The 27,422-nt window shown below is 42.5% G+C and overlaps 1 protein-coding gene across 1 annotated transcript in view; it reads left to right on the top strand.

The window, feature by feature from the left end:
- The window catches only part of LOC126108113 (uncharacterized), a 197,234-nt gene that overhangs the window by 104,142 nt on the left and 65,670 nt on the right, over positions 1–27,422 (top strand). The window contains exons 5-6 of the mRNA XM_049913384.1: positions 829–970; positions 15,847–16,126. Of these exons, the coding sequence (XP_049769341.1) occupies positions 829–970; positions 15,847–16,126 (422 nt within the window). The remainder of the gene's footprint in view (positions 1–828; positions 971–15,846; positions 16,127–27,422) is intronic.

Genomic DNA, 27,422 nt, shown 5'->3' with positions numbered 1-27,422 from the left:
AGTCATCGGTCCAAGGCCTTTTTTCAAACCCTTCAGTGTTCGGAACTTTTACAGAGCGGTGTGTGCACAGTCATCATTCTTGTAATACAGCCGGCCTCGGTGGCCGAGCGGTTCTAGGTGCTTCAGTCCGGAATCGCGCGACTGCTACGGTCGCAGGTTCGAATGCAGCCTCGGGCATGGATGTGTGTGACGTCCTTCGGTCAGTTAGATTTAAGTAGTTCTAAGTTCTAGTGGACTGATGACCTTCGATGTTAAGGTCCATAGTGCTCAGAACCATTTGAACCATTTTGAACAGCTTTACAAGCAGAGCGCGATCCTGCATTGAGACAGTCACGGCGAACGTCGCAGACGTGAAAGGAGGAAAAGCCGTGTACCCGGCGTGTTTATAGCAACTTCAATGGGTCTTGCGCATGACAGGTGTTTTCATTTACGTATTCTGACACATACCATGCCTTCTATTGATCAATTTTCACACAATTTTTTTCTTCTGCCTTACGTTCTCCCCCTTCTCCGATAACATTACGTTACAATTTGACGTCACTCTGACCAGTGGTGTTATTTCTACAGCGTTTTGAAAGTTTAACTTTAATTATAATCACCCTGTACTTCTCTTACCGCATCACGTGCCCTCAGCGCCACCGGGCAGCATACAACTTCTCAACGGGCAGTGGTCATAAGTGTATATCGCTCATTAATGTATATCGTGTTCCATGTGAAGCCAACGAGCCTGTAAGTAATTGACTCCTCTTGTTCATCCCCTACTGCGTATCGTTTGAGAGGCGAAGGTTTCAATCCGTACCCGTAAGTCATGTCCTTGGCTTTGATCAGGAAAAGTACTCTGAGGTTCACTTTTGACGAGAATGCAAGGCATGTGCAAAGTACAGCGTTCGAAATTCATGAGTGGCTGCATGATATCTTCGGTATTCCTAGTGATAAGGCTGAGTTTATTCATATGTATGAGAAACACTGTGTTTTTTGCTAAATTGCATAGTTGTGTTATATTAGCGAGAATATTACTGAAAACCCAGAGTATTCGAATTCCGTCAAAGTGGTGAGTCTTTCAGTACCGTTGTTATTAGTAACGCCAATAGCGAACTTAGAACTGGCAGGATGCTAAATATTCTTCCAGAGTTACACAGAAGGACCAGATGCAGGTACTTTCAAAAAATGGATAGATAAGAAATATCGAATTCGTAAGTGGTCTAATAGATACAAAATTCAAGGCTACAAAGGGTATTGATCTGTACGAATTTTTGTTTCATCCGATATCCTGTCCAACATTCTTTTAGGCAACTGCAAGGAACACATAACATAATTACGTTGTGCTAAAACCCACATGTCCCGTGTGCAAGGTGCCAGGTCACCTTCGAAAAACCTGCACACGGGGGCGTTCATTTTACGAAATAAACTACGTCAATGGACAAGATTAGAGGCAAAAAAAGTAGTCCACATGCTAATGCAGCAGGAAACACCGAGAACACTCCTATCCACTGAATCCACTGAATAATCTGTTATTTTCTTTGAAGACAAATTCCCATCTTTTAATGAGGGAACCACAAAATATGAATTACGGGAGTAATTAGATAATGCTGAAAAAAAAAACAACAAGAACGGTGTCTGGGAAAAGGAAGTACAAGTTCCGAAGAAGACGCAGAAGAGAAATCGGCTCAGGAAACAGAAAACCGAGAACGTTATAATGCTACGGTTTGGACCTGAGCTAATACGCGTAGGTCCATCCTGGTTTAGGGTTTCCGTGATTTCCCTAAATCGCTCTAGGCAAACGCCGGGATGGTTCCTTCGAAAGGGCACGGCCGATCTACTTACTCATACTCTACACAATCAGAGTTTTTGCTCCTTCTCTGATGACGTCGATGTCGATATATCGTTGAACCCTAATATTTCTTCCTTCCTTGTTTTGCATCAGAGGTGGAAAGAGAAAATCACGGAGAAATAGTTGTTCACCAATTACGAAAACCGGACGTAGCGATCTCCCTGAGCCGTCTACAACAGACATATAAATACCAACCCATAAAGGAAGAACCATGCCAAGCAACAACACAGGAAAAACTGAGTGAAACTACGACAGCTGTTACTGGAACCCGCTGCTACTACGGTCGCAGTTCGAATCCTGCCTCGGGCATGGATGTGTGCGATGTCCTTAGGTTAGTTAGGTTTAAGTAGTTCTGAGTCTAGGAGACTGATGATGTCAGACGTTAGGTCCCAAAGTGCTTAGAGCCGTTTGAACCATTACTGGAACCTGCAAACAGGGAAGTGGGAGCTCGTAGGAAAAATCTTTCACTATCACCACACAATCAGCGAAGCACGAAGAGTAACGGAAGGAAATGTCAGCAACCAGCAACGTCGACGTGTTGTGAAAGTCGAACCTAATCTAAATGTGACACGCAGAGAAACAAACAAAGAAGTGTAAAGAAAATCCAAGGACGACGAGAAAGGAGATTCTGACAACACAAGAAGCTTGCAACAATGTTGTATGGTTACCTCACTAACAAAAATGTTGGTACGTTTGTACACCCCATATCAGAAAAAGAAACTGATGATATTATACAGTGCTAAATAAGGTGTGGGTATTGACAACATACAATATGTTTTTACAAATTCTCCCGGTCGATTATAAAAACAGAATTCAGAAGGTGCTTAAAGAGCAACAAAGTTTTGGTTAAATTTATTCAGGAAAAGAAGCAGAAATTTTTCTCCTTCTTCTCAAAACATCAAAATAAAAAATAATAACTGATTACATGGCAGTAACTTGATTGTGTGCAGTCTCAAAAAGTGTGTTGCGTAATAGCAACAAGACTAAGAGAGACTCTTCCAGATATCACTGAATCTGGACAAATGTGCAGTGTTCCCAACAGGAAGACCGTAAACGGATATTGCTCTCTGAGATGAACGACCTTCCTCTGATGGATATACTAAAACGGAACGATATGATTATTAAACACTGACCTAGAAAATGCCGGTGACAAAGTCAGACACCAATATCTCAGCATGGTGTTGGAGTGCTATAAATTCCCACATACCACAACAGATCTACTACTAACAGACCGAAATCCAATGGTCTCAAAAAAAATAGTTCAAATGGCTCTGAGCACTATGGGACTTAACATCTGAGGTCCTCAGTCCACTAGAACTTAGAACTACTTAAACATAACTAACCTAAGGACATCACACACATCCATGCCCGAGGTAGGATTTGAACCTGCGACCGTAGCGGTCGCACGGGTCAACACTGAAACGCCTAGAACCGCTCAGCCACACCGGTAGGCATTGGTCTCAAAAACACAAAAAAAGTCACTTGACGAGAGAATTTACAAATTTTCAATTCAGCATTCAGCTCAGCAGGGATGTCCTTTATCCATGATATTTTTTATAATTTCCTTCAAGGCAGTGATCCGCTCAGCCACCAACTAAAGCTCTCGAATACATGTGGGCGCACAATGATCCACTGTTAACGCCTGCACCGACGATATAACAATTGCAGTCACGAGGTGTCAAGATATTGGTAGGATATTAGAGATAATGGATACCTTTAAGGTGGTAGCAGGAGCAACAGTAATCGCCACGGAAAATTTTCTGGAGACCTACCAATGCTGCGCCGCCCCCATCGCAGCATGATATCTACTACGTGTAACCCAAGAGACCTTAATTCCTAGTCTACAGCCAATGACACAACCAGGATGCTTCTTTTTACTGATTTTTCATAGGCCTTCTATAGGGTAGTACACAAATATCTGCTGCAAACGCTACGCCAGATGGTCTTTGGAGAGCGTTTTACTAACATCCTTGACAACATCATAACGGATGCATCGTCCAGGATGTTACTAAATGGTCATCTTACGAAAACGCTTGACATTGGTCAATCAATAAGACAGGGTTGCCCATTATCAATGGCCTTAAACGCTATTGCCTGATTATAATTGAACAATTGATTACAGATATAACGATGGAAATTGCCAGACTATGATGCATGGTATGTGCCGATGATCTGTGCTTTACTGTACCAAATACGTATTATCTCAGGAAGCTGGAGGACGAGCTAAAGGAATATATCACTGCTACCAGTGTCCCAAATCAACAAGAAGAGAATGACACTACTTCACGTTGGAATAGGCATAGAAATACGTCCCACATCAGTTTGTGAAGGAGTGGACAATTACATCGCTCTCTTGTTGTATGATGGGATGCTAATCCCGGCTGCATGATTACTAAGCACTGGGCAGACTTGCAATACCGGACACGAGCCACACTGCAAATACATAAAGCCAGAGCTCTGAACCTACTATAAAAGGTTCAAGTTACACAAATTCCAATCATTGGTAAGGTGCAATGCCTGGCTCAAATCCTACGAATACCTGAACTCATAGTAACAAGCATTCACAGGGCACTCAGCTGGTTCGTTCTTCGTGGACACATCTTCAAGGTCCGATTTAAAAACACTCACTCTACAACCTACGCGTCACAGACTTTCCTGCTGTGAAACATCCATACGGTCTTCTTATCAAACATATGAGTAAGGGATCCCAGAGACAAGCCCCCTGCTATTTTTTTTTTTTTGAGTCGTCTTTCTTCCTACTGGTTTGATGCTGTAGCCCACCTCGTATTCATGTCCTGCAATAACCTCTTCATCTCAGGGCAGCACTTGCACACTACGTCCTCAATTATTTGTTGGATGCATTCCAGTCTCTGTCTTCCTCTACAGTTTTTACCGTCTACAGCTCTCTCTGGTATCATGGAGGTTATTCCCTGATGTCTTAATACATGTTCAGTCGTCTTGTCCTTACTGTCGGTGTTTTCCATATATGCTTTCTTCACTGATTCTGCGGAGAACCTTCTCATTCCTTATGTCATCAGTCCACCTAATTTTCTACATTCTTCTGTGACACCACACCTCAAAAGCTTCGATTCTCTTCTGTTTCTGTTTTCCTACCGTCCATTATTCACTACCATAAATGCTGTGCTCCAAAAGTACATTTTTAGAAATTTATTCCTCAAATTATTGCCTATGTTTGACACGAGTAGCCTTTTCTTGCACAGGACTGCACTCTTTGTCTCTGCTAATCTGCTTTTTACGTCCTCCTAGTTTCGTCGGTTATGGGTTATTTTTCTTTCAGGGTAGCAGAATTCTTTAACTTCGTCTACGTCATCATCACCAACTTTGATGTTAAGTTTTTCGCTATTCACATTTCTGCTACTTCTCACTACTTTTGTCTTTTTCAGGTTTATTCTCAGTCCATATTCTGCACTCAATAGACCGTTCATTTCATTTAGAGAATCCTGCAGTTCTTTTCCACTTTCGCTAAGGATAGCAATGTCAACAGCGAATCTTATCATTCCTAACCTTACACACTGAATTTTAATGCCACTCTTAAAACTTACTTTCATTGCCTTATCCAGCGTTTTATTTAAGCCCTGCCATCGAGTAGTTCGACCGTGCCAATCAACACTGCTGGGATCCCATTGGTGTAGACATATCCCCCAATTTCGTATTACAGCTAAGTGTACACTAAACGCGAGTGTCTGCATCAACTCTATGCGAAAAATATTTATGTACTCATGATGGTGAGAACTGCATTTAATTCTAGTGAGATGAAGGATTCACAAGCTGAAAAGAACACACTATGGGGCTATATTACACTCCTGGAAATGGAAAAAAGAACACATTGACACCGGTGTGTCAGACCCACCATACTTGCTCCGGACACTGCGAGAGGGCTGTACAAGCAATGATCACACGCACGGCACAGCGGACACACCAGGAACCGCGGTGTTGGCCGTCGAATGGCGCTAGCTGCGCAGCATTTGTGCACCGCCGCCGTCAGTGTCAGCCAGTTTGCCGTGGCATACGGAGCTCCATCGCAGTCTTTAACACTGGTAGCATGCCGCGACAGCGTGGACGTGAACCGTATGTGCAGTTGACGGACTTTGAGCGAGGGCGTATAGTGGGCATGCGGGAGGCCGGGTGGACGTACCGCCGAATTGCTCAACACGTTGGGCGTGAGGTCTCCACAGTACATCGATGTTGTCGCCAGTGGTCGGCGGAAGGTGCACGTGCCCGTCGACCTGGGACCGGGCCGCAGCGACGCACGGATGCACGCCAAGACCGTAGGATCCTACGCAGTGCCGTAGGGGACCGCACCGCCACTTCCCAGCAAATTAGGGACACTGTTGCTCCTGGGGTATCGGCGAGGACCATTCGCAACCGTCTCCATGAAGCTGGGCTACGGTCCCGCACACCGTTAGGCCGTCTTCCGCTCACGCCCCAACATCGTGCAGCCCGTCTCCAGTGGTGTCACGACAGGCGTGAATGGAGGGACGAATGGAGACGTGTCGTCTTCAGCGATGAGAGTCGCTTCTGCCTTGGTGCCAATGATGGTCGTATGCGTGTTTGGCGCCGTGCAGGTGAGCGCCACAATCAGGACTGCATACGACCGAGGCACACAGGGCCAACACCCGGCATCATGGTGTGGGGAGCGATCTCCTACACTGGCCGTACACCACTGGTGTTCGTCGAGGGGACACTGAATAGTGCACGGTACATCCAAACCGTCATCGAACCCATCGTTCTACCATTCCTAGAGCGGCAAGGGAACTTGCTGTTCCAACAGGACAATGCACGTCCGCATGTATCCCGTGCCACCCAACGTGCTCTAGAAGGTGTAAGTCAACTACCCTGGCCAGCAAGATCTCCGGATCTGTCCCCCATTGAGCATGTTTGGGACTGGATGAAGCGTCGTCTCACGCGGTCTGCACGTCCAGCACGAACGCTGGTCCAACTGAGGCGCCAGGTGGAAATGGCATGGCAAGCCGTTCCACAGGACTACATCCAGCATCTCTACGATCGTCTCCATGGGAGAATAGCAGCCTGCATTGCTGCGAAAGGTGGATATACACTGTACTAGTGCCGACATTGTGCATGCTCTGTTGCCTGTGTCTATGTGCCTGTGGTTCTGTCAGTGTGATCATGTGATGTATCTGACCCCAGGAATGTGTCAATAAAGTTTCTCCTTCCTGGGACAATGAATTCACGGTGTTCTTATTTCAATTTCCAGGAGTGTATTAGTACGAACGCGTGCTGAAAAGTAGTGCTCGCGAATTTTTTTATTCTGTTCTCAATAGCCGTTGAGATATTACATGTCATGGATATTACTGAGTCTACTTTCTCCCACTTCGCTGGCACAATTTTCAGCCCTCTGCCGCCAGAGGGGTTCGAACTGTAATGTGTAACATGGCGATATGTACCGTTACTACTTCAGTGTATGGGAAACAATTTGCTGTAATAGATTTTCTAATCACAGAAAACAAGTCTCCCGATGAAATCCATAGAAAGATGAAACCCGTATCCGGTGATGACTGTATCGACATCAGTAATGCCCGACGTTGGATTGTTCATGCTTGGAATGAAGGAGGCGGTTGTGGTAACCTCAGTGAGCGCAGAGAAGATACCGTGTACGACAACCGAGACTCACAGAAATTGGGTTGATTAACTTATCAGCGCAAATCGTCGAATAACACAGGCACAGCTCTCAGGTAAATATGGTATATCACGAGAGCGTGTACAGACCATCATCGCAGAACCCTGATACAGAAAACAGTCTGTCCAGTGGTACCTGAAATGCTCACTCCTGAATTTAAACAGCAGAGATTGGACATCTGTCACCAATTTCTTTTACGTTTTGAGAGTGATGGTGGTGGGTTCCTTAAAAACATTGTGGCAGGTGATGCAAGCTAGGTTCTCAATTTTGACCCTGGAAACAAGACACCGTCAATGAATTTTCGCCGCAAAGGATCACCAATCCCAAAAACGTTCAAGACCGTGCCATCAGCAGGAAAAGTCCTGCTCATAGTGTTCTGGGGTGTTCAAGATGCGGTGTACTTGGAATTCATGCCTAAAGGCACCACCACATATTCTGAATGGCACTGTGGGACCCTCATGAAACTGAAAGCACGAGTTCGAAGAGTTCGTCCACACATACAACAATATAACGTCTACTGTTCACTGTCATCGATCATCGTTCATACAGTCCTGACTTGGCCCCATCTGATTTTCATCAGTTTCCAAAACTTAGAAACATCTGCAAGGATTTCACTTTGACAGTGATGAAGCTATGCAAGCGAAAGTGACGTTGTGGCTTTGTCAACAAAGTCAAGCACTCTACAGTGACAGCATCAACCAACTGGTCTCTTGATGGGAGAAATGTGTTCATCGTTTGAGTGACTATGTTGAGAAAGAAATATGTAGACATCAAGAAGAAAGATGTGCTATAGAATGTTAAATAAGTTCGTTTCACTTCAAAAGCTTTACAAAGTTTGACACAAAAAATTAGGAGGCCTTACTTTTCAGCATGTCCTCATGTATCTATAGCCATTGCAGGACACTCCGCAGTTAAATGACTTAGTAAAGTGCAAGTATTAGTGCAGATTGCTTACATGCAGGAGCAGGGGAAATGACCTCGACAGACTAAACACAGTTGGCGGTGGCCCTGTTTGTTGATGTTGGAAGTAGTTAATATTGTCGCGAAATTGAAGTAGATAGTTCCTGTGAGTTAGTATGGGCAGAAGTCATTGTTGGCAACCGGAATACGATAATAATTGGATTCTTTTACCGACCTCCCAGTTCAGTTGATACAATTGCTGAAAGGAGCAAAGAAAACTTGATTTTGATTTCGAACACGTACCCTATTCATACAATTGTAGTTGGTGGTGACTTTAATTCACCCTCGATATCTTAGCAAAGATACATGTTTAATTCCCAAGGTACGCATAAAACAACATCCGAAATTGTGCTAAACGCATTCTCTGAAAATTATTTTGAGTAGTTAGTTCATGAGCCTAAGCGAATAGTAAACGGGCGAGAAAACACACTCTTAGCAATAAATAATCCTGAGTTAATAACGAGCATCAAAACGGATGCAGAGATTAGTGAACACAGGGTTGTCGTAGCGAGACTGAATATTGTAACCCCCAAATCCTCCAAATATAAACGAAAAATATACCTATTCAAGAAATCAGATAAAAATTCGCTTCAAGCCTTCCTGAGAGACAATCTCCGCTCCTTTCAAATTAAGACCAGATGTGACTTGAATTCAAAGAAATAGTATCGGCAGCAATTGAGAGATTTATATCAAATAAATTAACAAACGACGGAGCTGATCCTCCTTGGTACACACTGTTGCAGAAACAACGAAAAAAAAACATGCCAACTTTAAACAAACGCAAAATCTCCAAGATTGGCGATCTTTTATATAAACTCGAAATTTAGGGTGGACTTCAATGCGAAATGCTTACTATAGTTTCCACAACGAAACTTTGTCACCAACCTGGCAGAAAATCCAAAGAGATTCTGGTCGTATACGAAGTATGTTAGCGACAAGACATAGTCAATGCCTCCTCTGCGCGATAGCAATGGAGATACTATCGAAGACGGTGGTGCCAAAGCAGAGTTGCTAAACACAGCCTTCCGAAATACCTTCACAAAAGAAGACGAAGTAAATATTCCAGAATTCGAATCACGAAAATCTGTCAACATGAGTAACGTAGAAGTAGAGATCCTCGGAGTAGTGAAGCAACTTAAATCACTTAATAAAAGCAAGTCCTTTTCTCCAGACTGTGTACCAATTAGGTTCCTTTCAGAGTATGCTGATGCAACAGTTCCACACTTAACAATAATACACAACCGTTCGCTAGGCAAAAGATCCGCACCCAAATACTGGAAAGTTGTACAGGTCACACCAATATTCAAGAAAGGTAGTAGGAGTAATCCACTAAATTACAGGACCATATCGTTAACGTCGATATGCAGCAGGATTTTAGAACATATATTGTGTTCGAACATTATGAATTACCTCGAAGAAAACTGTCTATTGACACACTGTCAACATGGGTTTAGAAAACATCGTTCATGTGAAAGGCAAGTAGCTCTTTATTCACATGAAGTGTTGAGTGCTATTGACAAGGGATTTCAGATCGATTCCTGGTTTCTGGATTTCCGGAAGGCTTTTGACACTGAACCACACAAGCAGCTAGTAGTGAAATTGCGTGCCTATGGAATATCGTCTCAGTTATGTGACTGGAATCGTTATTGCCTGTCAGAGAGGTCACAGTTCGCAGTAACTGAGGGAAAGTCATCGAGTAAAACAAAGTGATTTTTGGCGTTCCCCAAGGTAGTGTTATAGGCCCTTTGCTGTTCCTTGTCTATATAAACGATTTGGGAGACAATCTGAGCGGCCGTGTTAGGTTTGTTGCCGATGACGCTGTTGTTTATCGACTAATAAAGACATCAGAAGATCAAAACAAATTGCAAAACGGTTTGGAAAAGATATATGTATGGTGGGAAAATGGGCTGTTGACCCCAAATAACGAAAAGTGTGAAGTCATCCACATGAGTGCTAAAAGGAACCCGTTGAAATTCGGTTACACGACAAATAAGTCAAATCTAAAGGCCGCAAATTCAAATAAATACCTAGGAATAACAATAACTAACACCTTAAATTGGAAGAAACTCATAGGAAACGTTGTGGGGAAGGCTAACCAAAGACTGCATTTAATTGGTAGGACCCTTAGGAAATCTAACAGATCTGCTAAGGATACTGCCAACACTACGCTTGTCCGTTCTCTTTTAGGATACTACTGCGCAGTGTGGGATCCTTACCAGATAGGATGGCGGAGTAGGCCTACATCGGAAAAGTTCAAAGAAGGGCAGCACGTTTTGTATTATCGCGATATAGGAGAGAGAGTGTCACTGAAATGAATGGTTTGGGATGGACATCTTAAAAACAAAGGCATTTTTCGTTGCGGAGGAATCTTCTCAGGAAATTTCAGTCACCAACTTCCTCTTCCGAATGCGAAAATATTTTGTTGACGCTGACCTACAAAGGGGGAAACGATCACCATGTTAAAATAAGGTAAATCAGAGCTCCTACGGAAAGATATAGGTGTTCGTTCTTTCCGCGCGCTTTACGATATTGGAGTAATAGAAAGTTGTGAGTTCGTTCGATGAACCCTCTGCCAGGCACTTAAAATGTGATTTGCACACTATCCGTGTAGATGTAGATGTGCAATGCAAGATGTCATGAAGTCCTGCCCTATTATCGGTGACATCATGAAGCCACAACCCTTTCCTCTCCCTACGCCAGCCTCACTCATCTCCCACCTCCTTTCATTCCTCCCTTCCTCTCCTCTCCTTATCTCCAGGTACACTGAAGTGTTGAAAACTAAATAACCAATCAAAAAGTCCCAACTGTGCGGAAGTAACTCAATTGCTCTAGTGTGAATTTTAAAGCTGCCCTCCTCCTCTTCTTCTTTTCAACCAAACACAGTAAAGTCTTAAAATGATATGTAAAAGTGGCGCTATTATCCTCTCCCCTATCTCCAACCAATAAAAAATGTAAACTGTTGGAACTAGTTCAATAGTGGTTTATACATCACACCCCCTCCCGTCTTCTTTCCGACCAATCAGAGTGTAGTATTAAAATGAGACATTAAAACCGTGCCAGAAATCCAGTAAAAATTAGATAACGTCCACTTTAAAGTCATAAATATGCATTATTTCTGTGAAAGTCAAGGATATTAGTGTACACATACGTATCTGTGGAGTAAAAATTGCGTCAAGTAACATTATTTCTGTACACATACTTTGTTCTGATGTAAAAATGTTGTGAAATTTCATTATTACCGCAAGATACTTACTTCTGGCATAAATATGGTGTCAAGTTACATTGATTCCAAAAGATGTTTTACATATCTCTGGTGAAATATTAAAATGATGCACAAAAATGGTGTATGTAAAATTATGTACACGTACATACCTCTGGTGTAATATTAAAATGATGCGAAGATCAAAGATATGTGTTAGTTACATAAAATTGATACTGAATTGCACACACACATATACCTGTATTTGGGTGTTGCATGATCTTTTATGACATTGGAAAGCCTACCATACAGGTAGCAGTGGAAGTATGTGAGCATCGCATGAGTAATTATTTTCTCCTTTATAAAGCAGAGGTTATTGAGTGCTCTTCCCCATCTATTTACTGGTGTATGTTTAGGCAGTAAATGCATCCCAAGGCGTCGTTACTAGCGTGAAAAGGTAGTATAAACTTTTTGACAATCTGGATAAGCGAGGTCAGGACCAAAATCATAGGTCTTTCAAATGCTCAAAGGGTTGCTCATAGTCTGGAGTCCATTCAAACTTTACTGCCTTTTTTGACAGATGTGCTGAATGGCCTTCGTACTACTCCTAAATTTGATATAAGCTTCCTATAGTAATTAGCCAAACCTAAAAACAACTGAAGCTCTTTTTTTGTAACAGCGGTAAAGAATATCAGCATGGCTTGTAAAAACTAAAGGTCTTTTGACACACTATCCTAGCTGATAACATGGCAATATAGCGAACTCTTTCAATACAAAATGACACTCCTATAACCTAAGTGTTAGTTGTGTCACTCACAATCTACTAAAACTATCCTGTAAATGTACCAGGTGTTCCTAAATGTATTTAGAGAATGCTATAATATTATATAAGCACATCATACATTGTTTTTGTTTATTTTGGTCTTGTAATAACCTGTCTAATAGATGTTGGAATGTTGCTTGTTGCCGGCCACGGTGGTCTAGCGGTTCTAGGCGCTCAGTCCGGAACCGCGCGACTGCTACGGTCGCATGTTCGAATCCTGCCTCGGGCATGGATGTGTGTGATGTCCTTAGGTTAGTTAGGTTTAAGTAGTTCTACGTTCTAGGAGACTGATGACCACAGATGTTAAGTCCCATAGTGCTCAGAGCCATTTGAACCAATGTTGCTTGTTCTTCTTTCTAAATGGTACTCGCCATTACTGGTAATGACCAGATGGACATTCGGAACTGTAAATGAGGTCTTAGGCATCTCCTCGAGCGCTAACTCCAACTCAAGATACCCCCTTCACAAAGCCATAGCCTCAAAATAACAACATAGCCCCAGGTCATTCAAGGTTTCTGTGATGCCTGGCACAGGGTATGCATCTGTGATTGTATAGTGATTCAAATATCAATAGTCATATCAGAATCTGAGCTGCTTTGGGTACCAGAACTACTGGCGCCCCACAGTTGATACTTTCTTCCCTTAATCTGTCGAAGAGTTGTTGGTTTATAACTTCCTTCATCACCAGTTGGAGGTGCAGTGGAACCCATAATGGCTTGCTATACACCAGCAGTTCCTAGTGGGAATCCTACATTCCATTATTGGTGTAGCTGGCAATGGTATGGGTGAATTGAATAATTCCTTGTATTTCACAACATTTTACACAGATGCCTCTGTCCACTAATTCTTCATCCACCACTTTAAGTGGATATCAGTGCTACTCATGATAGATCCACTTCCCTGATACATAATTCTTTATGCTGACAGATCCTATGCAGCTTCAATCAATCTCTTCCACATGTGACAAATTATGGTGTCAAATCCTCTGTGCTGCGTGCAATTCCTCGTTGTCTGTCAAAGATTCAACTATATGTAATGTGTTAACTACCAAACGACTCCTACATCCACCGACTAGTTTCCTTATACTTTTCGGAATGTTATCCTGTGAGGCAAGTCAAAGATACAGTGCACAGTTCAGTTGACTTCTCTGTCATCTGGGGTGCACCTTGTGGCGTTATGGTTTTTATGGCAGTGAAACCTAAATGGAACGATGTACCATCCAGCTCTACTATATGCCATTCGACTTTGGCGTGAGAAATCCAGTCCAAGTATGACACAGTAGCTTTTGCCAACCTGAGGAAGTACTTCTACACAAGCCCAGAAGTCTTTCTCCACCACTTGGAAATTCATTCATGGAAAAATGATAAAACGTATAATACCCTCGCCTATGCCATTTAATGTACAATGAGGCATGTTCAGCTCCTTCAGGCAAGTATACTTCGACCTACTATGGATGTCCATGATCTGTACCCAATAGCCTGCTGGGGTGACCGAGCGGTTCTAGGCGCTACAGTCTGGAACCGCGCGACCGCTACGGTCGCAGGTTCGAATCGTGCCTCGGGCATGGATGTGTGTTCTGTCCTTAGGTTAGTTATGTTTAAGTAGTTCTAAGTTCTAGGGGACTGATGACCTCAGAAGTTGAGTCCCATAGTGCTCAGAGCCATTTTTTTTGTACCCAATAAAAATTTATGTGCCCTTCATCCTACACAGCTGGTTAAACCATGGTCTACCAATGATTCAGCATACAGGTATCCTGTGCTCACATTCACTAGGAATGCCGCACAGTAGCTGCATCATACTCTTTTTCTTTTAAAGCTGGGGTGTAAGGTATAACCTTTGAGCACCTTCCCTGTGCTTGTGGATACCTGCAGGGCTATTCCCATTCAGTGTGTCCAGCTTTCTTGCACCTGCCACTCTAAGATTTCCTAAATCTTAGAGTGGTACATTTGACCAGGCGGGCCGCAAAGATAGCAAACGATTTCTACATTAAAAATGACCTCCTTTTCACTCATCCTCGTCAGTGCATCCATTTCCACTAACACTAGTGCAGTCGCTATAGCTCCATTTCAGAATTCCATCCTTCTACCCCCTCCCAAATTTAGCAGCTGCCTGTAAATTATCAGTAAAAGTAAAAATATCTTCACTTGATCTGCATGATTAACATTCTTGGCCAGTGGTCAAGCTGTGCAAGGTTGATAGTGGAGTGATAGTGACCTTGTGGTGAGAGCCGACACTGTGATGAATGTGGATTTGATGACTCGCCTTTCTGCCCAGATGGACAATATTTGTACATGCTAAAGTTGGTTTGTTGTGTTTTTGCTGCCGCAAAGGTCATGTATGCCCATGCCGAAGTGTTCCTGGTTTTGGTAATTATCTGTGCACTCACTGGCAAATGGGCAGCGTCGCCTAGCAGGTTCTATGGTGCAATACTACTCCATCACACAGCAGAAAATGTCCACTTCATTGCATAGAACGCTCTTACCTGAGCTTGTGCCATTGCTTTTGACTTGTCACCTTTTTTTCTTTGGTTGAGGTGAATTTATCTCCTATTGCAACGACAGCTGCTTAGATTTAGAATCATAGTCACAAACTCACTTTTAGCACTAGCGGCTATCTTTTGAAGAGATTCTGGATCATTTGAAAGCAATTTAACTTCTCTGCAGACTTCCTTGCGATATTGCTTCTGATGGCTTCGAAGCAGCAGTGGTGCCAACTTCGACAATCCATCCGATTATTAATTCATCTTCAGAATACCTTCACACATCGTATAACGTTTCCCAAGGTCTTGCAAGGGTCTTGGATGGTCTGCCTATGATCTTGCAGAATAAGATCTCTCATATTCGGAACATTGTCTTGCATGAGGCCAGTTGAGCACCGATCAGAGCATTTATCATCAACAGATGCTTGTCCCTTTGAGAAATGCTTATAAGAGTCGTAAGTCTGTGCCTGACCTAAAATGTTATCTCCAAAAGCGTACTTCAATAGTCGATACGTTTTTTCAGCGGCTTTTCCAAATTTGGGACAAAACTTTGTGCACAAAACGCTTCTCTTTCAGATCACCTGTTGCAAAACCGTAAGCTCATGGAAACACAACAATGGAAATATGTTCACCAGCAACTTACCAAACCTTACAGTTTGCGGCCAGTTGCTTACTGTTTCAAGAAGGATGTATGGGGAGAATTCTGTCGGTATTTCATTGTATTCGTAAACATTTGTGTGCAACTTTCCAGTAATATGTGAACCGTTGGATATTGCCTCGTAAATTGTCTGGTCTCTTACTTTCGCACAGTAGCAGAGTTGGAGAGTAGTTGGAACATGGAGTTAATTTCTTTGGATTGTACAATCAGTGGCTAAGAGAGCACGTAACATTGCAGGTGTTCGTGTCGTCACCAGACGAGATACCGAACATGATGTCAGCTGGCCATTCCGCGATGCAGCTATCACAACTGATAATGTCGGTTGGGGTGCTGCCCATGTCCGCCACGGAAGCACTGCTTTCGCTGAGAGTGGAGCAGCGCCGCTGCCGGCAAGCGCACGAGTCACCACTCGGCATCAGTCCCGACTACTACACCTACGGCTTATGTCGCCTCCAGTGCCGCATAGACCTCGCTACCAAGCTGTGCGGTTGCGTGCCCTACTTCTATCCACGACAAGGTAAGCACAGACGAGTAAGAAAGTAACTACACTCCTGGAAATTGAAATAAGAACACCGTGAATTCATTGTCCCAGGAAGGGGAAACTTTATTGACACATTCCTGGGGTCAGATACATCATATGATCACACTGACAGAACCACAGGCACATAGACACAGGCAACAGAGCATGCACAATGTCGGCACTAGTACAGTGTATATCCACCCTTCGCAGCAATGCAGGCTGCTATTCTCCCATGGAGACGATCGTAGAGATGCTGGATGTAGTCCTGTGGAACGGCTTGCCATGCCATTTCCACCTGGCGCCTCAGTTGGACCAGCGTTCGTGCTGGACGTGCAGACCGCGTGAGACGACGCTTCATCCAGTCCCAAACATGCTCAATGGGGGACAGATCCGGAGATCTTGCTGGCCAGGGTAGTTAACTTACACCTTCTAGAGCACGTTGGGTGGCACGGGATACATGCGGACGTGCGTTGTCCTGTTGGAACAGCAAGTTCCCTTGCCGGTCTAGGAATGGTAGAACGATGGGTTCGATGATGGTTTGGATGTACCGTGCACTATTCAGTGTCCCCTCGACGATCACCAGTGGTGTACGGCCAGTGTAGGAGATCGCTCCCCACACCATGATGCCGGGTGTTGGCCCTGTGTGCCTCGGTCGTATGCAGTCCTGATTGTGGCGCTCACCTGCACGGCGCCAAACACGCATACGACCATCATTGGCATCAAGGCAGAAGCGACTCTCATCGCTGAAGACGACACGTCTCCATTCGTCCCTCCATTCACGCCTGTCGCGACACCACTGGAGGCGGGCTGCACGATGTTGGGGCGTGAGCGGAAGATGGCCTAACGGTGTGCGGGACCGTAGCCCAGCTTCATGGAGACGGTTGCGAATGGTCCTCGCCGATACCCCAGGAGCAACAGTGTCCCTAATTTGCTGGGAAGTGGCGGTGCGGTCCCCTACGGCACTGCGTAGGATCCTACGGTCTTGGCGTGCATCCGTGCGTCGCTGCGGTCCGGTCCCAGGTTGACGGGCACGTGCACCTTCCGCCGAACACTGGCGACAACATCGATGTACTGTGGAGACCTCACGCCCCACGTGTTGAGCAATTCGGCGGTATGTCCACCCGGCCTCCCGCATGCCCACTATACGCCCTCGCTCAAAGCCCGTCAACTGCACATACGGTTCACGTCCACGCTGTCGCGGCATGCTACCAGTGTTAAAGACTGCGATGGAGCTCCGTATGCCACGGCAAACTGGCTGACACTGACGGCGGCGGTGCACAAATGCTGCGCAGCTAGCGCCATTCGACGGCCAACACCGCGGTTCCTGGTGTGTCCGCTGTGCCGTGCGTGTGATCATTGCTTGTACAGCCCTCTCGCAGTGTCCAGAGCAAGTATGATGGGTCTGACACACCGGTGTCAATGTGTTCTTTTTTCCATTTCCAGGAGTGTACATAGACAAAAATCAATAGATTATTAGGCTTTATACACTACTGGCCATTAAAATTGCTACACCAAGTAGAAATGCAGATGATAAACGGATATTCATTGGACAAATATATTATACTAGGACTGACATGTGATTACATTTTCACGCAATTTGGGTGCATAGATTCTGAGAAATCAGCACCCAGAACAACCACCTCTGGCCGTAATAACGGCTTTGATAAGCCTGGGCATTGAGTCAAACAGGGCTTGGATGGCGTGCACAGGTACGGCTGCCCATGCAGCTTCAACACGATACCACAGCTCATCAAGAGTAGTGACTGGCGTATTCTGACGAGCCACTTGCTCGGCCACCATTGACCAGACGTTTCCAATTGGTGAGAGATCTGGAGAATGTGCTGGCCAGGGCAGCAGTCGAACATTCTCTGTATCTAGAAAGGCCCGTACAGGACCTGCAACATGCGGTCGTGCATTATCCTGCTGAAATGTAGGGTTTCGCAGGGATCGAATGAAGGGTAGAGCCACGGGTCGTAACACATCTGAAATGTAACGTCCATTGTTCAAAGTGCCTTCAATGCGAACAAGAGGTGACAAAGACGTGTAACCAATGGCACCCCATACCATCACGTCGGGTGATACGCCAGTATGGCGATGACGAATACACGCTTCCAATGTGCGTTCACCTCGATGTCGCCAAACACAGATGCGACCATCATGATGCTGTAAACAGAACCTGTAATCATCCGAAAAAATGACGTTTTGCCATTCGTGCACTCAGGTTCGTCGTTGAGTACACCATCGCAGGCGCTCCTGTCTGTGATGCAGCATCAAGGGTAACTGCAGCCATAGTCTCCGAGCTGATAGTCCATGCTGTTGCAAACGTCGTCGAACTGTTCATGCAGATGGTTGTTGTCTTGCAAGCGTCCCCATCTGTTGACTCAGGGATCAGACATGGCTGCACGATGCGTTATAGCCATGTGAGTAAGATGCCTGTCATCTCGACTGCTAGTGATACGAGGCCGTTGGGATCCAGCACGGCGTTCCGTATTACCCTCCTGAACCCACCGATTCCATATTCTGCTAACAGCTATTGGATTTCGACCAACGCGAGCAGCAATGTCGCGATACGATAAACCGCAATCGCGATAGGCTACAATCCGACCTTATGTCAAAGTCGGAAACGTGATGGTACGCATTTCTCCTCCTTACAAGAGGCATCACAACAACGTTTTACCAGGCAACGCCGGTCAACTGCTGTTTGTGTATGAGAAATCGCTTGGAAACTTTCCTCATGTCAGCGCGTTGTAGGTGTCGCCATCGGCGCCAGCCTTGTGTGAATGCTCTGAAAAGCTAATTATTTGCGCATCACAGCATCTTCTTCCTGTCGGTTAAATTTTGCGTCTGTAGCATGTCATCTTCAAGGTGTAGCAATTTTAATGGCCAGTAGTGTAACCATACTCAGCAACAAGTAATTAAGCTGCAAACATTTATGCACTCATTTCATTGTTCTCCGCTTATGGATTTCGGTAATTAAGGAAACCATCCAAACCAGACTGACAAAATTTTTACTTAATACAGAGAGCAGTTCTGTCTTCGATAAACTGAAGAATCTGGCACTCGAAACAGTCAGTTCTCAGAGATAATGGTATAGTACCACTGCCGGTAATGCTTATCGTTTATATGTGATACTATGTCCATTTTAGATAGCGTGCGAGTAATGTGCATCTTTGTCTCCTGACTGAATTTACTGTAGCTGTAATCGTCTGTGTCCAGACGTGTAATGGCGTCAGCGACGTGTTGAGTAGGTGGGTTGGAGGGCTGCATCGACAATCTACAGACTCAGAAGACGGCTGGCCTATTTCCAGCGGAAATATCAGCAGAGGAGACCAACTGCATACAGAAGCGGTCCTGTAATTTTATTGAACAAGCACTGTGCCGTAATAACGAGAAGGTTGACGGCGTTTCAGCAATGTGCTAAATTTATTAACGCCTGGTTACGTCAATGGCAGTCACACGGGAAAAAATATTTGTACAAACCCTTAGTGTGTTATAGACTTTCTTGTCTTCACAATACTCTGTCGCGAAAGCAAAGACTAGAAAACTGCGTCACGAAAAAAAAGGTACGTCCCTAGTGAGAAGAGAAAAGGAGAGATAATAACGAACATGTTCAAATTCGTGAAAATCTAAAGTAAGACATGTATTATTTTTGGTTTGACGGTTACCACTGGACGACAGAAAACCAGAATGACCAGAGAAAATGATTGGGTGACTGGTATAAAATCAGTTACGCGCTTGCAGCGATGAAGGAACCAACTTTTACTCAAAACCACAACTGTAAGGCAGAATCAGAAGAAAGTAATATGATATTGTGATGAGGAATCAAAGATCTTGTGGAAGAGGAACGAATTAAAGGACAGCTCAGTGACAGTTCCCAAACACTAGAGCAGTGGTTCCCAACCTTTCTGAGATCATTACCAGTAAACAAGATAAGATATAGCAAATATCTCCCAACGAAACTTACATTCTGAAAATCAGATTTCACTGCATCACTAAGCCCCCTATAAGGAAAATGATACTCATTAAAAATTGAACACTTTTCGACGGTTGCCACTATTTAGAGTAAATTTTTGATCCATCACAAAATTACAGCAACCGCAAACTGTCTGCATATAGGTCAGCTGTAAACACAACTTGTCCACACTCGTCTTAAAACCCCTGTCTATTCATAACGATGTTTACTCTCTGAGACATCATTTTGAAATATATTGCATGTGGCACAATGCCTCTACATTTACACTACAGATTGTATGATTCGTGTAAGAGGGGAACAGCTTACGAGGCGATCATGTAGCAATAATTCATTAGCACCCATAGTGGTGACAAACCGCTGGAAGCATAACGAGGCCATCAAAACTGTAATTGTAGATATAAATGTAGAATTTGAATCGTGACAAAACTTCACTCCAGGCAAAAGTGAAGTTTTGTCACGATTCAAATTCTACATTTATATCTACAATTACAGTTTTGATGGCCTCGTTATGCTTCCAGCGGTCTGTCACCACTATGGGTGCTAATTCTTTGAACTTCTGAAGACAGAGCATGCGTACAATAGACTGATATTGTTATTGTCCCAGTCACACTGTACGTTGTCGTATGGAAAATACTCGGAATTTAAATACACTCTAGCACTGATTAGTTTACAGTTATCAAATACACTCAAATCTTCTTCCAGATTCCCCTATCAAACTGTCTATGAATCATTCTGTATTTTGCAGTGCGTTCAGGTCAGACGTTTATGCAGAGACGTACGTTTTGAAAGTTTATGTGATTCCAACATTTCTTTTGTCCTTGAGCTGGATACCACTAAGTTCGTATCTTATTTTTTGAAACAGAAAGGCGAATGCATTATTGATGTTGCATGAGAATTATTATCATTATTATTAAAGGTCATCGAAACAAACTTGGGAAATTTTCCTGATGAATCATCCTATCGTAATATTAAACTGCAATTGTTATACTGATTGCCGTCGTTGTAAGGTTTAAGTCCCACCGATTCTAGAAACTCGTAATTCTCACGTGTTGTTGTATTTTCAAATACAGGGAACTGTTGAATGGAAGTGTTAACTCTTGTTGGTGTTGCATGAGAATTATTATCATTATTATTAAAGGTCATCGAAACAAACTTGGGAAATTTTTCTGATGAACCATCCTATCGTAATACTAAACTGCAGTTGCCGTCATTGTAAGGTTTCAGTCCCATCGATTCTAGAAAATCGTAATTCTCACATGTTACTGCGTTCTTGTTCCTCTGCAAGGTGGTGTTCAGATAAATGCGTGCGGCGTGCTTATACTTTTTACCCATTCTTCTGCGTCTGATGAAAGTGTTTCATAACTTCCTCATTGCAAAAATTGACTAGATTACTTATCTGATCTATGATATTCAATTTGATATTGTTCTAATGTCTAAACAGTCACTGAGATGTATATTGGAATGTGAGGCACCGTAACTATTTTGTAACCAGGATCCACTGTAGGAAAAAATCCAAAGATTGTTTGAATTAATTTATCATTACAGTATGAATTCGTTGCTCTATTACGCTCAACACAGGCCGTAATAACAACAGACTATCCACTTGTAGAATCGACTCATAAGTTTTAACACTATAATTCTTTAACACTTGTTTGCTTGGGAAACCTATTAGGGATCCTAAGAACCTTTGTGACTGAAATCTGTCACTTTTGTTGTTGTTTTCATCTCTGCCTTAAAGGTATTAACGTTTACACGTAACTCAAAGCCCCTTACAAAACGTTTTAAATACACATTCAAATTAACAGTTTCGTATGAATGAGGAGATATTTCCACAGATTCACCATTTTGTAGATGTACTTTATTGTTTGTCTCGGTGACATTAGGTGTCATCTAATATATTAATTCCCTTAACCCCATGAGCTAAACCTTTATTCAGCTTCGTTCCAAGTTCACCGAAGTTGTATCCAGGGATATGCATTTTCACTGGTAACTTATCGAGAATACCACTACCCCCTCTAATGTGCTTCCCAGCACTCATTTCATACTTCCGTGTGGTTTGAGGTTTATGTGCCCTATTTATATACCATGGGATGCCGAGCCACTTTACTAAAGCCTTGTTCCCTTGACGTCTTATAACAAGCTCTAAGAGAAACACCCTTAGTTCAGAGTTTTTCTGCAATTCCTCTGTGCAAAACTTCCAGAAATTTCTTCAACGTTGTGATTGAAATTTCCAATGTTGAGAAATGAGAAGTGTTCTGTTTCACTTGGTAAAATTCTTTCTGCGGGCCAATGTTCGTAAGTACTTATTCATTATTGACATCTGGTTTCGACAGGCTTTGCTGTTATTTTCTGGTCTTCAAAAATTATTATTACAAATCGTGTTCATTTCGAGTTGAAAACTCACACCTTGTCATATGAGTGGGTAAAATGTAATGCATTATGTAAAGGTTTGTCAGAAATAAAACGTCTGGTATAAAAAAGCACCTTGTGCACGTCGCCATGTCTATATATGTAGCGTTTACAGATGTTTTGTTAAGTCTTAAAAACACAATATACAGTAAAACGTAGAATAGCATATCTGTTTACGTTAGCTTGACATGTTTCATTCTTTGATGAACCACTTCAGACATAATGGTTCATCACTGAATATAACGACACAGAGTAAACCACTACTCGACCTTCTCTCACATAAGTTGAGGTATTGTAGATTGATTCAACAGGACGAACTGTATGTACATGAAATTTAATCTTTGAGGGTCACACAAATGGTTAGACATTCTCACACAAATAATTGAGGAGTATAATCAAACTAGACATCATAAAATTTAAATGGACTCTATTGATTTACATAATAATGGACTTCTAAATATGGTATGCACTCTTATCAAGATGGTGGATCCGACAAGCAGAATATTAATGTAGGTGATTTAGTACATATTTCGAAATACAATACCACATTTTAGAAGTTTTACCTAGAGAAGTGGTCAATGGAGATGTTCACAGTTTTCAAAGTGAGACATACAAACCTGAGAATCTTCATTTTAAAGGACAATTGGAATGTGAATATTGGTTCATATATATGAAAGCAGCTTGCCATAAATAATATAAACCTCATATTATGATACATCTATACGGAAATGTTTTGTGTGCTGGTTTGTACAGCTTATGAACGACTGCACCCGTAATTACTAAATAATACATCTTTCTCAAAGGTCTGAAATGATTGATATAATTTCATTCATATAAACTTTATTCAATGCTGTATCCAACCCTGTGAGTAGTTGTAGTTATTCTATGATTTCGTTCAGTTCATCGTTTCTTTTTATATACACTCCAGAAGTAGCGTGCTCAGCCTTCTGTGCTGAATGTCAATGCCTTTGCCCATGTTGTTTTCACCAGCTAAAGTGGGTTCAATGCTATTTCTGTCTTTATTACTTTTTGGGCTTTTTAGTCGCTGATTTTGGGTGTTGTTTCACCATTCACATTAGTCATACATAATATTTTGGCACACATTTATAACTCTTTCGGTAAATGCGTGGTGGAGTTCGAAGTTTTTAAGAATATTAGACCCTGTGAACCAGATAATCTTGCAAATTCCTTATTGCCAACCTGTATCGCATCCTCCGTTAAATTTATGGGGTATTTACCCAGCCCATATTGTTTACCCATGCCCAGTCCGTATGTTCTAACTCGCTATCACTATGGTGGTTAATGGACTGGGTGACTTCTTCTTCTCTTTTTCCTCTTCTACTTCTTCTTGTTATTCTGCTCTTTGGCCTTCTTTTGTAGTTTGTGAGAGCTTTTTCAGACTTTCAGTTACTGCTTGAAACGTTTCTTAGAGAGACTGCCCTCGTTCCAGCTGTCCTAATTTTAGCAATCGCAATTTCTATCGGATACCCTTTTGTGCCTCAATAACTTAATGTTTTTTCGACATGCTGTCGTATAGTAAATCATTTTTGAGATAGCATACTCTGAAACTACTGTTGGTTATGGTATGAAACTTCCATATCTACTGTCTTGATAAAGATGGACATACCTATTAGTCTTCTGTTGACTTCTTCAGTTTTATTACTCAACATCCCACCTTTTCTAGCTACTGGCTTGATAAGAATTTCCACCAGCTAAAGTTCCAGAAGTTTTGTATTGATAGCCTCTCCGATTTTTCTATCAACATATACATACATGTTTGGTCTGTGCTTTGCATCCTCGGAAAGAGTGTATGACACATGTGTAAATTTGCCTACAGTATAATGATACTGTTGCGTATTAATACACTACCTTTTAAGCAAAAATTTCCTGGAAGATTCGTCTATATCGACCATAATTCAATTACCTTGTTCTGTCAGTCGCCAGAAACCATACTGCATGTGATTCCAGTAATCTCGAGAAAAGGTCACAAATTCATTGAACCTAATGTCGGTTCCTACTTGTGTTTGGCAAATATGTTTTCAGTTCTTATTGTCCTGTTTGAATGTGGTAATAGGATTTCCACTATACCTCACCAAGTGCTTTGGAGTCCTGGAATATGTCTGACTCAAATAAATAACACCAGCTTTCATGTGACTATGTCAGCCTAAAGTAAAATATTTGCATATGTGATCCTGGTTTTCCACTACAAGTTCATCAAATATGAGTACACTGTTTGACTTTACTTTCTTCCAGTGGAGGAATATCATTGCTTTCATTAAATGTCTAGTAGGTTACTCTATGAATTCTGTGCAAAATCTCTTATAACACCTTTTTATTTAGGTTTTTGAAAGTGTATATAAATGCTCAAAGCTAGTCCCCTCAAGATGTGTTAACGATGACAGAACAATTCTGATGGTCCCACAGTCATAGTATGTATTGGGAAGTAGTGAACCATTCCTTATCTTCTTCTCCCAGTTTCGGGTATCACCACAGGTCCTGTCAGTTACTACAGGGCTCTTGTGATAGGGGTGGGGAATTGGGTTCATTTGGGGGGAGGAGACCAAACTGCGAGGTCATCGGTCTCATGAGATAGGGAAGGCTGGGGAAGGAAGTCGGCCTTGCCCTTTCAAAGGAACCATCCCAGAATTTGCCTGAGACGATTTAGGGAAATCACGGAAAACCTAAATCAGGATGGCCAGACACGGGATTGAACTGATCTCCTCCCAAATGCAAGTCCAGTGTGCTAATCACTGCACCAACTCACTCGGTCTTGTGATCGGGGTCCACTGCATCATAGTGATGCCTATATGACTACATTAGCATGCATGTGGGTTATGTAGCAAGAAGAAACATTACAGTTGTTTGTTTACAAAGTCATATATGTATATCAGGGTATATGTAGGTACTTAAGTAAGGTCATAGATCTACAGTTCATATATTTCTTCTTCTCCTTTTATTCATACACAACATTAGTTGTAGAGTTGAGCGATGGTTTCTCCTGATGTATGAGGAGTTTTGCACGGCATCTGCAACAGTTAGCTCCACATTCTCTCGTAGAATCAATAAATATGTGGTTGACAGTTTTGCTGACAGTCAGGAGGATACTGGATTCCGTGACTGGAATACATTTTGTTTTTAAAAAGTGCTGCTGTAGATGAGTGCACTCTCCCTCATAGTTTAACTTTTCGTTGGCGGTGTCGTACTCTGATGGTATGATCATCTAGTATCACTGAGAAGGAGTGAGTGGTTCCAAGGAATAAAGCAAAAATCTGCATTGAGAAATGCAGACGATTCCAGTCATCTAACGATAATATTACTCTGTAGTCATTATATTCTGGATTTTCGAAAACTGTTACTGGGTAAAACTCACGATCTGCGATTATTCCCACACTGATGCATTTATAGGTGCACTTGTTTAAGCTGTAACTGACCTTTAACAGCATTATCTGCACACCAGACAACTATAATGAGATTGCCAGAGCTTACATCCTATACACCTTGACAGTGTTAGCGTTTGAGAGTTCTCACATGGCTGGGTGAGCGATTTATCGATAACTTTCAGTATACAGGATGATTAAGCTGTCCCTACCCATCAGTTTTCTGCAGCCCATAATACTTCCGGTACCAAGTTTGAGATTCTTGTATTCTCTCGGGCACTACACATAAGCTATTTATCCCACAGAAAAGATGAACAAGACCTTTTTGCAGGAAATTTAATGTAGTTAACATTTTTACTGGGATACGTTTTCGCTGGAGGCCCCAATATTCGAGTTATTCAAGGAAAACGTGGTTGTAGGTAACTTTGTACGTTTTTCTTGAATAATTCGAAAACTATTGCCTCTAACCAAAAAGTATCCCGTAGAAAATTTAACTACATTAAAGGTTTTACAACAAGGTCAGTTCATTTTTCTGTAGGACTAATAGTTTGTACTTAGTGAATGAGAGAATATGAAAATTGTATACATGGTATTTGAAGGTGTTGCAAGTTGCATAAAACGATGGCTTAGGGCAGTTGAATCACTCTATATACAACTTTTTTAGCAGAGTAAGCGCAACGTTTAAAAGAAAAACTTGTGCATGATATTACACTTTTGATCACCTTTTCTTAATGTCCGCTAGTAGAACTGCAGAATAATTTTTTCTTCTCACTGCGGCTGCCGGAAGAGTTGACTGTCATTGTTGACTGTCATTGTTGACTGTCATTCAGTGCGTCAGAAGCGCTGCAACACATGTGTACCTCTCAGTCAAAGTCACAATGAGGCTGGCTTGTGAGGCCGGAATACAATGCGTCTCTCATAGGCAGATCAGAGGCCGCTGTGAGAACATCACATCTGTATGGCTTCCATGAGACCTTGTGGAGGCGGTGCATTGCGGGTTAAAATGTACCACTTTTACGTGAAAAGTCAGCCTTTCATGCATGTGGCTACATGGGGTATACATTTTTTGGAAAAAGAGGTACACACGCCAGCTTGAGGAAGACTCACATCTCTAGCTGCTGTTGCCTAGAGTGGGTAGAGCCACTCACTATGCAAGATTAACAGCAGTTATCCTTCCTACAGCCACCAGCAACTATACTTCCAAATCAAGCACTTCACAGGAAAGAAATAATTTGACTTATATATATATATATATATATATATATATATATATATATATATATATATATATATATATATATTTCTGATTATATTGACAATATTCATATGTTGGCTGTCTTGCATTGCATTGTTGAGAAAAATACATCTACTTTCTGTGCTACACAACACATGGACTCTTTGGTAAGTAGTATTACTTTGTTTTCTCAAATATACCTCCCAGAGCACATCACAGTTCTAAAATTATGTAAATAGCGCAAGATCTTTGGTCAATATCGTAATCATGCTAGAGGCAGCCCTTTTACAGACTATACTA

Source organism: Schistocerca cancellata, chromosome 1 (genome assembly GCF_023864275.1).
Source record: "Schistocerca cancellata isolate TAMUIC-IGC-003103 chromosome 1, iqSchCanc2.1, whole genome shotgun sequence".
Taxonomy (NCBI): Eukaryota; Metazoa; Arthropoda; class Insecta; order Orthoptera; family Acrididae; genus Schistocerca; species Schistocerca cancellata.
The sequence above is the reverse complement of the archived record's forward strand: the minus strand, read 5'-3'. Positions and strand labels throughout refer to the sequence as shown.